The 16987-nt window shown below is 50.5% G+C and overlaps 1 protein-coding gene across 1 annotated transcript; it reads right to left on the bottom strand.

Annotated features, from left to right (window-relative positions):
• Window positions 1-4059: 4059 nt before the first annotated feature.
• Window positions 4060-16711, bottom strand: GATA5 (GATA binding protein 5). Its single transcript, XM_039563733.1, has 7 exons — window positions 16482-16711; window positions 15271-15870; window positions 13043-13209; window positions 7517-7642; window positions 6547-6634; window positions 5927-6051; window positions 4060-4953 (listed from the first exon to the last, which is right to left on the bottom strand). Exons 2-7 carry the CDS (start codon window positions 15788-15790, stop codon window positions 4798-4800), a joined length of 1182 nt encoding a protein of 393 aa, XP_039419667.1. The 5' UTR covers window positions 15791-15870; window positions 16482-16711; the 3' UTR covers window positions 4060-4797.
• Between the last annotated feature and the right edge of the window lie 276 nt (window positions 16712-16987).

Genomic DNA, 16987 nt, shown 5'->3' with positions numbered 1-16987 from the left:
GTATTACCTTGCACCAGCTGAGAAATTGGCCCTGGAAGCAGCTCAGCCTCCAACATTTTCAAACAGCACAGTGGTCAAGGTCTGCTGTTGGCCCCATTTAACACTGCTCTGGAAATGCTTGCTATAAAATCTGTCTTGAAATCCCAATATTAATGCATTTCCTAATGATGTTAAGGAGAGCCTGCAACAACAGGGCAAAGGCTGGTAAATCCCAGCAGTCCCAGGACATTAGAAAACTATAGGTGAGGATGCTTTTTGCCAAGTTTGACCATAAAAACTGTCCAAAACTCCTCCCCATCCTTCCTCTCAACACCTGCTGTATCCATGACATGTTACCTGTGGTGGTGCTCTTGGGTAGAAATTTCACTGGACCATGGGATCGGGGTTTTTCCGAGAAGAAAACTGGATGGGGAAAAACTCCATTTAACAAGAGCCTTTTTGGAACGTGCTGCTGAACAAGCTTCCCTTTGAGGAGGAACTTCTTTGAAATAAAATCACTTTGCAGAAGGTGTTACTGCTCCTCATTAAGTGCATTCTATGTAAATTTGATACTGAACAGAAGAAATTCTTGGAGACACCACCTCCTACCAACCCCTGGCCACAAAGCTTTCTCCAGGAAGGACCACCTGATGTGATGAAAGAACCAGTGCTGTTTGTTTTCTTCTTCTATGCATACAATGGTGAGATCAAATATTCAGCTCTGCTTAAGCTGCTGCACGAGTAAATAGACTGGATATTTAATTACTGCAGCACATTGACCTGAAAAGCAACCGTGAGTTGTTTCCCTGGCTGGCACATGACACCAGCTTGGCAAAAACCCCCAAAACATTGGAGAGGAGCAGTGAAGCAGTGGACAGGGACTGGGAGGGAACAGTGCATTTGTCTCTATGTATCACCAAGCACTTCCAGAGAGATTAAAAGCCAGCAACAGAGCCCTATACCCCTTCATTCCCTGGAGCACTGCTTCCACCTTCTTTCCAGGAGAAATCTCTTGGATCCACATAATGCTTCACAGATTTTTCAACTACAGGACCAAGGAAAGGAACTTTGATGCCCCCATCCCTTATAACCACGGTGGGCATTGTTCCTCAGCTGGCACAAACCAGCCAAACCAGAGACTTTGCACACAGCTTCTCCTGGGGGCTGTGTGTCCCCAAGGCTCATGTGAGGAACAGTCAAACTCCTCTGCCAGCTGGGTGGGATGTGCAGTTTAGGCAGACCCCAGGCAGCAGCTGAGATGCCACACAAGTTGTGCTGAACCTTTCTGTGTGCAACACAGGAAAAATGATGGTTCTGTGCTCCAGCATAAAAGTGACACCCCATTAGAGAGTCTGGGGCTTTGGGGGTCCAGCAGACATGAAACCACAACTTTCCATTTTCCATGCAGAAACCTAAAGGAAACAAACTTTTCTTTTTTTGAAAGCAACTGCTTGGGTGAGCAATGATTTTATTGTGCTATTAATATGACCATAAACAAGAACAACATGTGTTTATAGGCTCAAGTGCTTCATTACTTGCTCGCTGACCTGGTAGAAATCACCGTGGCATCAGTTTAAAGTGCAAAATGGAGCAAATCATTGTAGTCATGTTGTAAAGTCATGTGGGCAGGCAACCTTTGAACAAAGGCAATTGATAGCTCCAAGGCAGCTGTACAACAGCATTAAACAAAATAGTTGTCCACAAGCCACCAGACCTGCCGGAGAGCAAATACACCCCATGCCTTGGAAGGGGAGGGAGCATGAAGGGGACTGAGAAAGGTTTGGGAAAGAGAAGTAAAAGTTGTTCTCTGAAGCTGACAGAGCTTCTGGCACAGCAGGTTGGGCAGGGTCCAACCTGGCTGGTGCCAGGAGGGGTGGGACAGTGCCTGCTCTGGGGGGAGCCCACATCCTGGTCAGCTGCAGGGTCTGGTTCTCCCAAACCTCATTCTTCTGTCTGATCTTCTTCAATCCTGCCACTCCAAACATTCAAATTCCTGTGACAAACTCTGTGAGCTGAGCTCGGCTGTGCCACCAGGAGGCTGTAGGAGCAGGACTGAGGATGCAGTATGAGCTGGGAGGATCCAAACTTTCCCATGGCTTTTGTTCGCACCTATTGGGGCAAATGCTCCTCTTTTCCATGTCATGGGGGGTAAAAAGGGACATGGATTCCTTAGGGAAGGACTTCAAAGTGGCAACTGGCCGGGGGAATGGATAAATATTGCATGGATCCCTCTGGGTGTGGGTCTGCAAGCCTGGGACTTGCACAGGGGCGCTGGTTCCTCTCTGGGTGCAAGGATCTGGAGGGAAGGAATTTCCCCTCTCCCACAGGGCTGGGCAGACACTTTGCTTCTGCCATGAGGAGACCAAAGCCCACAAGTCTGCAGGGATGGCTCCTGCCTTGGGAATGGGAGTGAAAGATTGGAAGACAAGAAATGAAAAAATGGCATTGTGGATGACGTCACCCAGTGAGGGCAGGGAGTGAGCAGGAAGGAAAAATTACACATGTCCCAGTTGTTTCACTTCTTGTCCCTCTGCCTCGTTTCGTCTGTCACCAGCCCCTGGAGCATCCTGACACCCGGTCGACGGTTACCAACAGGCAATAAATAAAACCTCTGGAGCCACTGGTGTCAACATCTTGGCATTGTTTAGGTCTCCTTGTTTGCCTTTAAAATAACTCTCCTCCTCGGGGTCATGCAGATGAAAAAGCAAGGACCCCCTGCCATCATCCATAGAAATCATCTTGCCATGACTTGTGCTGTGCTGTCTTTTTTCCTGTCTGCAGAGTTTGGAGTTTGGGGAGCTGCCCAGGAGTGCTGCTCATTACCCAGGGCTCTGCTGCCTCTTGCCAGCCTGTGCCGTGACACGTCACCCTGGGCGCCAGCAGGTCGCCTGAGCTCAGGCCACATCACCCATTTCCTTGACTCCAGACTAACAGTTTGGGCTGGATTTGGGAATGGTGTTACCCTCCAGCCTTGTGCTGCTGGCTTATCTGCTGCCTGGCTGTGCCTGGCTCTGCTGCGGATGTTGGCCGGCCAGAGAGTGGAAAAACAAACGGTAGAGATGTGGATCCATGGTCAGAGCCTGGTCCTGCAAACCCGGTGTGCCAGTGCTGGCCTGGCACTGGAGGGATGCCTTTCCATGACAGCCTTTGCCCTGGCACTGGAGCTTGGCATCATGCAGGCTGCTAGGGAAGCTCTGGAGGCACACGAAATACTCCTCCAAAGACAGTTTTCACCCATGGGCTTTGATAAAAGGGTGGTTTGAACCCCCACCGTGCCTGCACAGAGCAGCCCCTGCAGGGGACCAGTGCTCCCCAGTGCCTGGAGCATCTCCTTTCCTCCAGCGAGGGTTGCATGGTGGAAAGTATCATCCTCCATCTCAGCTGAGTTGTGACTTGATGTCAGATTCACTCTCCCTGATCCTCTTTAGCCTGTTGTTTATAATAAAAATCAAGTGATCCATCTCTTCTGACAAGAGGAAGAGTTGCTCCAGGAAGCCCTGGACAGGTCAACTTCTATATTAAGGAACTATTACTTAACAGTTTCCTGGCCATAAATAGCTGTACAGAGAGGCTGGGGATTTTGTTTAGAAATAACAAATAAAGTAGGCCATAAGTAACTTCATGACCTTGCTCCCCCTTCATTTCCCACTCTTCTCTCCTCTTCAATATGGTCTATTCCTCATCCCCAGGTTCCTTGGGACTTTCAGGATCCCCTTACAGGGCATATCTCCCCATTTCCCATATCTGAGATGCTGCAGAAACACACTGTTGCCAGCTTTTGGAAGTGTGGTGTGGGTTTTGCATCACTGAAGATCTGCTACAGCTCAGCTCCAAGCAATTGTTTTCTACTTGGCCTTCATTAAAATAATTAAAAAGCAATCTGCTCTGCATGGCTGAAAGCTGGAAATCCTCCGCTCAAAACAACCCCAAAACTGGATGCACACAATTACACCTCTAATACACCCCTTATTTTTCAGTCCCTCAAGCCTTTCTTTTAAGTTTTGGAGGACTAACTTCTGATTTTCTAATGCTCAGACTTGGCAACATCAAAACCAATCAGGAAATACAAAAGAAAAAACCAGCATTTTAGTATTCTTTTATTATTGGGAGGCTTTGACCATTTTTGTCATGTTGTTTGCCTAAAATAATACTAAAAACCTCTTTGTTTGGAGCTGGAAAGGGAAGAGCAGCGTGTTTATTTCATGTATGACTCATCAGCTCAGTGTTGATATGCAAAACACTTCAGAAGCTAACACTCTATAGAGATGATTGTTTTTAATATAAAACAGTAAATGTTTAAAACAACCATTGCTTTTTTTTTTTTTTCTCTTTTCTTCCTGTTGTGGCCAATAAAACATAAGGCAGGCCATGTAGCTTACATTTTAATAAAATTAAGTTATTTGGTGCCATGTTATTACAGTCTTTTATTGGAAAGTGGAATAAATTGCACACAGTGGAGTCATAGGAGGGAGAAATCACTGTGAATAAACATAGATTCTGGGATGCATTTATTTGCTGGTTTCGTCTCAGAGGAGGAAGGCTTTCCCCGGGAAAACGGAGGCAGCCCCGAGGTTCCGGCCTTGGGGAGTCAGCCCTGGGCTGCTCCGGGGAAGGATGAGATTTTGGGGACCTGGTGCCACAGCGGGGTCATCCCAGCCCCATCCAGCTGGCGTTTTCCATGGGCATCCTCCAAGAGAAACCTGTCCTGTGGCTGTGGCTCGACCCCCGCATCCCAGGGCGCCGGGGCAGCTCGTCCTCCTGCCCCTCGGACAGCCGAAAACATTGGTCCCGAGGCTTTCTGCTGGAGGCTGGGGGTTCCTAGGCGAGTGCCAGGGCACACCAGGAGTCCTGCCGGAGGGGCACGCTCAGCCCAGGCTGCGGGGCCATGCTGCTGGGGGAGAAGGTGTAGTCCTCGGGCTCGAATTTGAACTCGCCGTGGCCGCTAGCCAGTGCCTCGTCCGACTGGCTCTGTGCCTGCCCCGGGGAGGGAAGCAGAGGGACGTTAGAAAGCCTTAACCACTGTCATTAACCACTGGCCCCTTGTCATAATGCAGAGGTAGCACTAGGATAGATTGTGACCAGGGTGGGTTATCCCTGATGCTACAGTTCCCTTCAGAGCAGTCCGGAGCTGGGCGGGAAGGGTGCTGCACCCTCAGTGCAACCACAATGACCCAGCAAAGAGGAGGCATCCCAGGGCCCATCTGCATTTATTCATTGATTAAATATATCCAGTTTGGAGACCTTTAGGTGTGTGTATATTTTTTCAGAGCACAGCACAAACCACATTTCTTGGTTTCAAACAAGATTCCCTACCCCATATGGTGCTGGGGCAGACCTTCCCCTTCATACACACATGTCCAGCTCAGGGAGGGCTTAGACTCAGCATAAAGACAATGTTGGGCTACAAAATTTTGATGTGTGAGTTGATTTAGAGCCTTTTTTTCCTGTACCAAGATGAAATAGCAACCAGCCCCTAAGAAAAACTTGGCACAAAAGTGGGGCCTCTGACAGCATCACAGCTCTGTGGTCACTGAGCACCTCAGGGCTATAAGGTGCTGATAACACATGCCCAGGAAGCCTTTTCTTGGGAGCTACAGAGGATTCCACCCTGGGCTGATCTCATCAACTCAACAGTGTTGTGCCTTCATGGCAGGAGATGGGAATTAAACTCAGCTCTGCACTGAAGCCGCAGCAGAGCTTGGACAACCCAGTTCCCCACTGCAGGATGAAAAATCCAATGGAAAGCCAACAAGCTGGAGACCTTTCTCATCCACAGCATCTTGGCTCATGCTCCCTGCTTTTCTCAGCCTAAGGGAGTCCATCAGGCTGGTGGCCACAGCACAATGAATTAATTGCTTAACCTCATCAAGGTCCCCCAGAGCAGCGGCCGTGGAGGCGTGTGGATCATCCACGCCAGCAGGCGATGGCTCTGGGCCCTGCTCCTTACCTGGGACACCGACACGATGGTTTGTCCGGGGTACTGTGAGGTTGTGCTGGGCTCTGACTTTAAAGTGACCGTGCTGTCTGAGTTGGTAATGGAAGAAGGGGAATTAGTGGCCGAAGTCGTGGATCCTGGAAGACAATTGGTAGAGGGCAGTGAAGCAATGTGGGTGCAAACCTGCTCTTAAAGAAATTTCTATTTTAATGGCAACCATGACATCTCACAGCATGATTCTACTGTTCTCTTTCTACTATATCTCTGTCAGAAAAGGTTTCGTATTTCTCTGCCAAGAATCTGATGGAGGAGGAGGGAACCCTTTCAAAATCTGGCAGTGGTTTTTTCCCCTTTATTTAATTTATCCCAAATCTGCTTGAAGATGAGCACTGCTGCACTGGAGCCAGGTGCCCACAGCCCAGAGGAATCTCACAACAACGTGACAGCGCTGAGATTTCCTACCAAGCATCCTCCTATCAAACGAGGTCTATGCATAAATACAGGCCCTAGATCTAAAGCAATCATCAGGGGAAAAAAATCCCATTATTTTTAATTATCATAATTTCCTTCAGAAGACATGTTGAAGTGAACTGTGCTCCAAGGCCCCAGGATGGATCATAGCAGCACTGTACCTGTTGAGGCTTTGCCTTTGGTAATGTTTTTAGGCTTCCTTTTCCTCGTCTGGATGCTTTCCTTTTTCATGGCCAGAGGTCGTGGTACCTTGACATTCATAAAGTTTGGAATCATTAATATTGTATTTTATTCAGCTCCTTCCCGCATGTGTTGCTCTCCTATTTCTGTGCTGTAGCTCATGCAAAGCACCTAAAGTCCTTGTCCTTCACTAAGAGCTATTTTTCTCTGCATCAGGCCTTGGCTGGAAGATGTATAAGGCTAACAGCTAAGGCTTTCCCACAAATTTTGTTTTTTCCTTTATTTCCTATTTTTTTCTCCTGATTTATTAGTGACCTTTATGACAGGGCCCTGTTAAATTACACTGACAGACTGAGAGCCTACAGGGCTCAGAGGGAATGGGCGTGGGGTAAAGAGGCTTCAGCCTTTATGGCAGAAGTTTGAAGAAGCCTGATGGAGGGATGGAGTCTCCTCTTTGGCTGAAGGATGTGTCACCAACAGATCCCATCCTCTGTGGGTAAATGTTATCAGCCTCCATGTGGGCTCTGCAGCCTCCTTCACACATTCTTAATTAGCACATAGAGAAGAAATACGTTCCTTATCTCAGTTTGGGATTTCATGGAATCTTAGGATGGTTTGGGTTGGAAGGGATCTTAAAGATCGTGTAGTTCCAGCTCCTCTGCCATGGGCAGGGACAAGTTCCACTATCCCAGGTTTCTCCAAGATGCATCCAGCCTGGTCTTGGATGCTTCCAGGGATGAAGCATCCACATCTCTGGGCAAGCTGAGAGCATTCCAGTACTCCCTCAGCCTCACCCTGGAGCACCCCAGTAGACTGAACTTTTAATTGTTCAAGGTACAGCTCTTCTGGGTCCAGTCCAGAGGCTGGTCCTTCCAGAGCTGATCTCCTAGAGCTGCCGGGCAGTGATCCCAAACCCCAGAAGGTCCCTCCCGGTGTGGATGTGCTCCTCACCCCATGGAGTTTCATGTACAAGCCGCAGGCGTTGCAGACGGGCTCTCCCTCGGCGTTCCTTCTCCACAGGGTGGTGTTGGTGGTGTGGCAGTTAGTGCAACAAAGGCCAGCACGTCTTGATGAAGACTTCAAAACAAGCAAACAAACACATGAGTGCACACACAGGAGTGATGGACTGGGAAGTTTCCTTTCATATAAAAATGACATCTCCAAGTACACCATATTCCCGGGAAATGTGAAACACAAGTGAGAGCCAAATTCAGATCAAAGAAATTGCATTCAAATGAGATCACTCTAATTTGCAAGTGTTTGTTTGGTTTGGGGCTTGTTGTTGTTGTTTTGGTTTGGGTTGTTTTTTTGTTAGATTGATAAACCTGGAAAATATCCTTGCAACTAATTTCACAAACTTCCAACAAATCTGCTGGAAGTGATCAGGACTCAGAGCACAGAGAACCTCCCTCCAGAAGATCCACTCAGGTGGAGAAAGAGATTGAAAATGCCAGCTGGGCTTTAAATGCATGAAGAAAATTCATGCTTTGAGTGAACTCTTCTGTTTTCTTGCACTCAGAACTACCACTAAAGTTAGAAACATCCCAATTAATCTCTGTGTTACGACAACTGGAATCAGTTGGCTGAACTGAGCAGAACCAAACTGAACTGGTCCATGGTGAGACAAGGGAGGTTATTCGTCAAGTCTCACAGATAACCTGTTCTCTTACAGGCTCTAGAAACACCCTGCAGACATTAATTAATGACATATTTTGTGAGTGCAGTGGTTGCTGGCTCTGAAACATTAGTAATTCCAAATGGAGAAGGAAACATTCTGGCAGAAGCAGCAAACTAATTTCTGACAACTTCCCTCCAAGCTGCTGGAAAATTCCCATCTCTCTTTATACAGACTTGTCAGCTCAATAGGCATTTCGTTTGAGAGTCTCTTAACACCAGGTATTGAAACTATTTTAATAAAAGACCTCACTAAGTGTAAGATACCTGTGGCATAAGTAATATCTCAGCCTCTCCACATTCAGGTGTCTAAATAAGTTCTTCAGCTCTCAGAAAAATCACTTTGAATCCACTCAAAGGCAGACAAAAGGTGATGGAGGCAATAAAAAACTCCCTGTTTGTTTATTTTTCCATTATTGCTTGATATCCTGACTGAGCAATATAATGAATGAGGTGGGAAGAGTAGGAATAAAAATGAAATGTTTTTACAAGGTTAGCAGTCAAATAAAGATCAGCTTTGAATTTCAAGACGCACAAGTGACATGCCCTAGGTTTGATTCACTCTTTGCTCAGCAAAGAGGTCTCAGCAACTATTTGCAAATAATGGCATCACTTTGGGAATTATTCAGCTTGCAAGAAATAACCGGGCAAAAATAATAATACACCAAGGTGTGAGCTGACAAGCCTGGCACAGAGGATGAGACAACAATCTTCATACCTAATAAGGGACCTGGTGTCACAGCAAGATCCTGGGGCAGCTACAGAGTGCCCTGAGAGCCTTTCAGCTGCCAGGGCTGTGCTGCTCATCCCTGCAACCAGGAGGGACCTCGGCTCTGATGGGAGCAGAGGCAGGTGCTGAGCACCTGATGGATGCAAGGATTCTGAGGTCCAGCTCCTGCTGGACACAGAGGGGAATCTGGAGGCACTCAGCCCTGGGACAACTGCTGCAATTTGTCCTCGCCTGCCGATGGGGAAAGGCCAACACAAAGCCCTTTCAAAAGTCTCAAATTTTCTGGGCCACCACAGGTCCCTGTGAGGGAGGGACACACTCTCCCTGTTTCACAGGATGTTGCTTGCAGATGAGACGACAATGAGACCTGTGGCTCTGGTGGCCCAAGGGCAATGCCAGCCCTGCCAGAGGTCTGCCCACCCTGCCAGCACTGCATCACAACCTGCTCCTGGGCTTCCTGATGGGACAGTGACACGTGCCTTCAATGCATCCTGAATGTCACTCTGCAGGCTGGCTCCTCCTCGCACAGCCAAGGAGAGAAGAAACCATCCTCCACAACCAATACTACAATTTAAACCTCAGGAACCCCATGAGAACCTGCTCTTGCACCACAACCTGCCATCTTAGCAAGCAAGAGACAGTCAAGGCTACCACTGCTCACTGAAGGACGTGGGTACAATACATTATTGCTGGTTTCCCAGCAATTCTCTTGAAAGAAAATGCATTTCTGCCTGCCTCCACCCCACTGCCTTTGTACCATTCTGACCTTGTCTAGGAAGTTGTTGACTTCAACATTGTGCTCAGTGTTTATTTATACAAATGCACCATACACTCAAACAAAAACTCTTCACAGACCTGGCTTGACAGCCAAGTGCTGCTGATAAGCTCAAGGAATGGTGAGTTGGTGCCTATTGAATTAACTGTGTGTGAGAGCTGCTTGGAGAGCTCAAAAACTTCAAAGCCAGCAGGGCAGGTCCTTCTGAGGGAGACCAAGCTGTCAGGGACTTTGCTTCACCTCCTTTTCAAAGGTGGAAAAGAAACCACCGAGTTTCACAGGGGAAAAAAAAGGCACGGAACTCCCAGATTTAATCAATGCTTCTCTGCCCCCATTTCCAGCAGATTCGAGGGGACTTGTGGTTTACAGGAAAGAAGTTGTAGCAAAGCGTGCTGAGATATCTGAGCTCAGCTCCTGAAAGTGGGGAGATGCGAGGCTCAGAGCCAAAGGCAGCAGCATCCTCTGAGATTTGCCTTTGTCACTACAGCTCTGGGCAAACCTGCCCCTTGGAGGATGAGGGAGCAGCAAGAACTGAGAGGCAGAAGAGAACCAAGGCACATGCTGTGAGGACTGGGTGGTTCTAGGGTCCGATTGGATTGTCCAAAGGCTGTGATCAATCCCATCCCCACCTTCCCCAAAAGCGTCACCAAACCCACTGCGCGCTGCAAACTGTAAAAAGGGACAGGCTGAAAAAATTCCTCCTGGGCCGAGGTGGAAAAAATATCCTCTGAGCCAAGCTGGAAAAATTCAGAGTAGTCCTTCAGCTCAGGATTCTGCTGCATCTGCCCCTCCTGTACTGCAACATGCAGGGCAGATCCCCTCTTAACACAGGAAATAGCACGAGCCATGAAACTCCACCAGCTGCTCCTGGTTCCAAAAGTGATTTGGCTTTTCACACTAGGTCTAAGATACCATCTTGTGAAACACACCGAGAAACTTTGGCTAGAAAAGGTGCTGCCTAAAATAAAGTGCTGCCTCCATCCTCCTCTAACAAAAACCCTTTCTGCTGAAAGCCACAGCGCTTTGAATCCAGACACAGGCTGGAGCAGAATGGCTGTCCCTGCTGTGTAGAGGATGTTGCCCTTATCTCGAAAAAAAGGAAACAAAAAATGAAGTGGAAACTACACTACTGCTGCTCTCCCTCTCCTATGCACGAGCAGGCTGAGCTGCAGGACATCATTCCTGCAGTGTTATCTGGGCCTTGCTGTGTTCTCTTCTGGGGGACTTTGCTTTGTGAAAACAGAAGTCAGAATAACTCCCAGCGCGGTGTCTACGTACAGAACAAAGGTCGTAACGTAAAGGACAAAAGCAACCATTTTTTCTTTCCTGTGTCTGTATTTCACTGCACTGGGAAAGCTGATTTCACTGTTCCTGCAGCCATGGAGTCACTGCATTCACTGCTCGGCTCCCAGAGCTGGCACCCTCTTGCCCATCATCAGTAGATCTCTCTTCTTCCAATAGGGCAGAACTTGTTGCCACAAGACATTTCACAGCCTTGGGAAAACCCAAGGTTTCAAAATGTTTAATTCCTAAGTCAGGATGGAAAGTCAAAATTGCAGCCCCTTCTCTAATCCATAAATCAAAATCCCCTCAAATATTTCAACCCTAGCAAAAAGTTTCCTCTGGACAAGAATCAGCTCTTTCATTTGAGATTTATCATTATTGTATTTATTGCCAAAATAATAAAAAAGGTTGGAAGTATTTTGATAATTCCCAACTATATTTGCTCATCTCTGGGAAACGGTCTAATTCTACAAACAAGCGTTTTCCATCAGAAAACTTTGGTGAAATGTTTGTTGAAAAATGCCTGACGGGTGCTACCGATGAGGCTCAGGCAGGGTGCAGGCAACGCACGGCCGTCTCCCTTCCCACGTGCTGAAATAAAATATGGAACAGCAGCGAGATGTCTCCAGTTCCCAGGGAAAAGCTGCTCAAAAATCCCCTAGAAAATCATCCAGTGACATATTTGGATGCCAGTCTGAAATGCAGAGTTGGATTTGAACTGGTTTGCACCTCCCTCTGTGCACGGATCGTGTTTTCTCTGAAGAAATCAGCAGCGTAACTCTGAGATTTGCGGCACAGCAGCGACCGGGGGTGCAGATTTAATGTCATCACATTTAAGGAGACAGAAGGATTTTGGAGAGACAGGAAAATCCTGTTGGATAATGCTAAATGTTTCACATAAATGCCTTGATTTTAATGTGATGAACAGAACAGGGGGATTTCCCATGGATCTACTACTCATTTCATTTTGCAGATCCAGAGCTGCATTTCCGAGGGTTGGAATCAGAATGAAACATCTTGCTCCATTGCAACCTTTTCTTTTCTCCTTACTGATTTTCTTACACAGAAAATTGTCACTGTTGGGTTATTGCTAATAATTTGTTTTGCAATAAAAAGAAATAACTACAGGAATACACCCCGAGTGAAAGCCCAAGGAGCTCCCAGCTGTTCCCCAGCACGGCTCCAACAAACATCCTGTTTGTAATGACGGCGTCTGATGACAAGCTCTAAAACCAAAACTGTTACCACCAAATTTAAACATCCCAAAGCAACTCCACCAAAAAAAAAAAAAAAAAAAGAAAAAAAAAAGGACGCGCCTTTCCTTTCTCACCATGGGATCCCAATTGGAGGAAGCCAAATATTACATTGACAGAGGGAATTATTGCTTTAACCAGCAGGGAAACTGGGAACTGCCAAACCTCAAGTTTTCCCCTTAGGCAGGAGGGTGAAGGCAGCATGGAGCAGGGCCCCATCCTGCTCCCATTGTGAGCAGCCACAAACCTGCTGGGCCAGCTCAGGACCAGCCCTGCCTCCTGTTCAACTGCCTTGCCTAGACCCTGTGTGTCTGCATGGAGAACTAGGAAATAATAATAATAATAATAATAATAATAATAATAATAGAATACAAAGCAATGCACCCACTGCAGGAATAGAGCCAGGGGAAGCCCGCAGAGTCCCAGCCACAGGCAGGACTGATTGTCCCTGCTCGGCTCTGGTGCAGACCCTCTGTGCAGCCCTGAGACCCCTCGAGTCCCTGCGGCTCTGTCTCCACTGCCCACCACTCGTGCCAGGGCAGAAAACCCTCTGGCTTCATCCCATTCCCCCTGTCCCCAGCCGGTTCTGCACCGCAACAAGGGTGTCCTGGCACTTAATCTGTGGGAGGACAGGGGGTCAAACAGACCTAACACAAGTACAGAGATCCCAACAGCACAGGCACTGCTACAGTCCCCCGTCCCCTGCCCTCCAGCCAGCCCCGGGTGGAGCAGGGGATCCCGGCCGGGTTTCCCCCTCTTACCAGCCTCTTCTGCGGCTTGAGCGGCCGGTTGATGCCGTTCATTTTGTGGTAGAGCCCGCAGGCGTTGCACAGGTAGTGCCCGGTGCCGTCCTTCCTCCAGAGCGGTGTGGACATGGCTCCGCAGTTCACGCATTCCCGGCCGTCCCCGGGGAACTCCTCCAGGTACTCTGGAAGAAACACCCGCGGCGTGAGGGTCAGGAGCCATCCCCGGCGCACGGGGATGTCCCCGGGGACCCTGCGGGAGAGGGTCTCCAATCCTCTGTGCCCAATACTAGGGGAAATCCCTGGCCGGAGGGGGTTTACCTCCACCCCAGAAGTGTGAACCAAACCCCTTTATTCCCTCCACATCTTAATCTTTTAATATTTTGTTCAAAGACCGCCTATTCCCCCATCCCTTCCCTGAAAGACGCCAAAGGGCTGAATGCGGCTGGGGTCTCCCTGGGATGAGGAGGCGCAGGGTCATCAGCGGGAGAGTGCGATGATGCACTCCGGGGTGCAAAAATAAATGGGTGAGGGGACAAAATGGGGCGATTTTCCTGATTTCCATAATGAAACACACCCAGGTGCTGGCCGGGGGCGACGGCCCGGCCAGGGAAGGCTCAGAGCTGCCCGCCGAGCGATGCCGGGCTGGCACCCGCGGGGCTCCCGGGCTCCGCAGGAGAGCATCACCGGCCTCCCGCGCCCCCAGTTCCTGCTGGAGAGGCTCTTCCTCACTTTTTCTCTCCCCGGGAAAAAAGAAATTCCCGAGAAGGAGCCGCGGAGCACCGTCCGCGGTCCATCCCTGCCCCGAGCACGGCTCAGCGGCAAACGGGCAGCCCGGAGCGAAACGGGGGCACCTCTCAATCGCGAGTCGGTCTTTTTCTTCCTACCGCTTTTTTCCCCCTCTTTTAAAAAATAATTTATTCTTCCCGTTCTTTTCTTACGAGGAAAAATAGCTTTTATTATTATTTTTTAAAAATAATGAAATCTTCGATCAGATTAATAATGATGCAACTGAAAGAAAAAGGAGAAAGAGAGAAACTTTAAAAGGAGGAAAATGGAAAATAGAAATAAAGTGTAAAGGGAAAAGGTAAAAAAAAATTGCAGTAACTCATTAAATTAAAAAAAAAAAAAGAAAAGAAAGAATAGTTTAGACTACTTGAGAGAGTTTACACTATCCAAGAGCAAAAATAAACGGCAGAGAGGACGGCAGCCGCTATCCTGGATCTTAAAGCACCGAATCCACAGTGCAGAAAAGATCTCTGAGGCATCACCTCCCTCAGCAGGACGATTCTTTCCCGCACAACACATCAGATTTTCAGAGAGAAAATCCTGGAAAGAAACCGCTGCCCAGCATCGACGGCGTGGGAGGAAAAGCCGAGCCGGGGAGGCAGCTTGGTGGGGAGGGGTCTGTTTCTCTGCTTTAACTTTGTTCTTGGGGTGAAGATAAGATAATTCGGTTCACCGCAGTAAAGATGATAACGCGGCTGAGATCTTGAAGTGGCTTTTAAAGGACTTTGCAAACCACAACCGGAGGAGGCTGGTGGAGTGCCCCCGGGGTTATAAACCCCGCGCACGAAGAGTCCTGTTAAATCAAGCCCAAAACTTTATTTGCTCAGAGCTTGGTTTAAAGGTACTCTCGGTGTGGATGCAAAGGAATTGAAGTTTATTGTTCAACGCCTGAGTGCCTTTCGGTGTCTCCCCAAAGGCCGCAGAGCAATGCAACTACGGACCTGTTTTGGCGAAGGCGAATGAGGAGACCGAGAGTCTGTTCAAATATAAACTAATTTACCACAATAAATTACTTAAAAGGGAGGGAGCTATAAATCTGCCCCGCTAATTTAAACACAAGGGTAAGTATTGAAGCACAGGCACAAAGTCGATATTGTGGGAAGGAGATACCGCAGGGGTGGTGGTGGGGTGGGGAGGGAAGGGGTTGAACGGCCTCTGCTCCTCTGTCCTCCGGGGGAATTGCTCTGCTTTGAAACGTGGTCTTTGCCCTTCTTGTCACACAAGCACCCCCTGCCTTATCCCACCTCTGTGCAGGGTCAGCCGCACATACCCCGTTCCCGAACCATCTCCCCATCCCTGGATAAAATCATCCTCTCCTCTCCCGTCGGGAATGCCAGCGGGACAGCTCATCCCGGGGCTGGGCCACCGATACGCAGTGGGGATGGGGTTTGACATTGGGATGGAGATGGCTCCCACCCGGCGCCCCGAGACGTCGCTGAAGGGCGGTGGCGACCTACCGAAAGTGGACCTGCGGCCGGGCAAGGCCGCCTGCCTCGTCTGCAGGCTGTGCAGCACGCTGCTCTCAAAGTGTCCGGCCGTCCAGGAAGGCGGTATCTCGGGGGTCACGTAGGCGGGGTAGGGGCTGGAGTAGGACCCGTTAACGGAGCGCACCAAGGCGTTGCCGTACTGCTCCCGGCCCCCGCCGCCCAGCAGCAGGGGCCCCTGGTAGGCGCCGTCGCGGCCCGAGGGGCTGCTGCCCGGCGGGCTGTGCGAGTACGAGAAGCCCGACGACGGGTGGGGGCTGCCGGCGTTGAAAGCCGCGGCCTCGCCGCCGCTCTGCCCCCAGCCCGGGGGGTTGCCGAGGTGGCTCTGGTGCGGCTCGCAGCCTTGCAGGTAGGGCAGCGTCTGGAGGACGGAGGGCACCCGAGTGGTGGGCACGTAGACGGGCGAACCGGCCGACGAGTGGAGGAAGTTGCTGGAGTCGTGGGAATAAGCCGACTGGCCATGGTTGGGGGTGAGGGCCAGACCCTGATACATGTTCCGTCCTCGGCGGCGGCGGCTGCTCAGGGCCCGGCCGGCTGAGGCCCGGCGGTGCCGAGGGGCTCACTCAGAGGAACCTGGAGGGAGAACCGAGAGCAGCGGGCTGAGACCCGCACACACCGGCGACCCGAAGGCCTTTCCCCCGCCGAAAACGCCTCTTCCCTGCCTCAAGCAGGGGCTGAAATTTGCAAGTTTTTTTCCTTTGTTTTCTTTTTAAGCTTTCCTCTCAGCCACGGCGAGAATTAACCTCCTTGGAACGGGCAGCGACCCCTCCGGCACCTTCCCCCGCCCCGCCGCCCGCTTGGGCACCTCCAAGGGGCCGGAAAAACACTCCAACAATTAATTTTTTTTCCCAATAGTATTTCCCTTCCCGTTTTTTTTTTTTTTTTTTTTTTTTTTTTTTTTTTTCCAGAACCCAGGGCCTGGAGCGCAGCTCGGGGCCTTGTTGGCGAGGACGCGGCCGGCTGCGGCCCCTAGGGTTCCCGCAGGGAACGGGGTCCCGACGGATCTGGGCAGCGGTCCAGGATCAGGAGCATCCCCGGTGTCCCCCAGCCACCAGCGCTGCCGCTTTCCTGTTAAAAAGCGCAGTAACCCTCGGGCAGGCCTCTCCGTGCGGACGGAGAGCTCGAGCCGCCGAACCCCGCAAGAGCATCCCGCCCTGGCCCGCTCCTCCCGCACAGGTACTCACATGGCAGCGTGCCGGGAGCAGAGCCGGGCATGGCCGTGGGGGCATGGAGCTGTGCTCAGACCATCCAGGGAAATCCCAGGAAAATAAAAATAATAATACAAAAAAATATATAATAAAATTTACGGGCGAGGCAGGAGAAAAAACAACTCAGCCGGACCCGCGGGCAGAGAGGGGCTGCCCTCCCCCGGTGTCCCCCCTCTCGCCGCCCCGTCTCCCGTGGGTGCGTCCCTGGCTGCGCCCGGCGGGGAAGTGGCGGCGGCGGCGGCGGCTCTGGCTCTTTACGGCGGCCCGGTGCGGGCCGGCCCACGTGACGGCCGGCGGGGCAGCCCCGGTCCCGGCCGGGATTGGGCGCCTCCCGGCAGGAGGGGACGGGACAAGTCCCGCCGGCTCCGCTCCCGGCGGGGGGGACGCGCCCGCAGCCTCCCCCTGGCGCGGGGCGGCGGGGCCGGGCGGAGCGGGGGCAGGATGCGGCCCCCAGAGCGCCCAGCACCGCCCCGGGCCCCCGG

Source organism: Corvus cornix, chromosome 20, assembly GCF_000738735.6.
Source record: "Corvus cornix cornix isolate S_Up_H32 chromosome 20, ASM73873v5, whole genome shotgun sequence".
Classification (NCBI taxonomy): domain Eukaryota; kingdom Metazoa; phylum Chordata; class Aves; order Passeriformes; family Corvidae; genus Corvus; species Corvus cornix.
The sequence above is the reverse complement of the archived record's forward strand: the minus strand, read 5'-3'. Positions and strand labels throughout refer to the sequence as shown.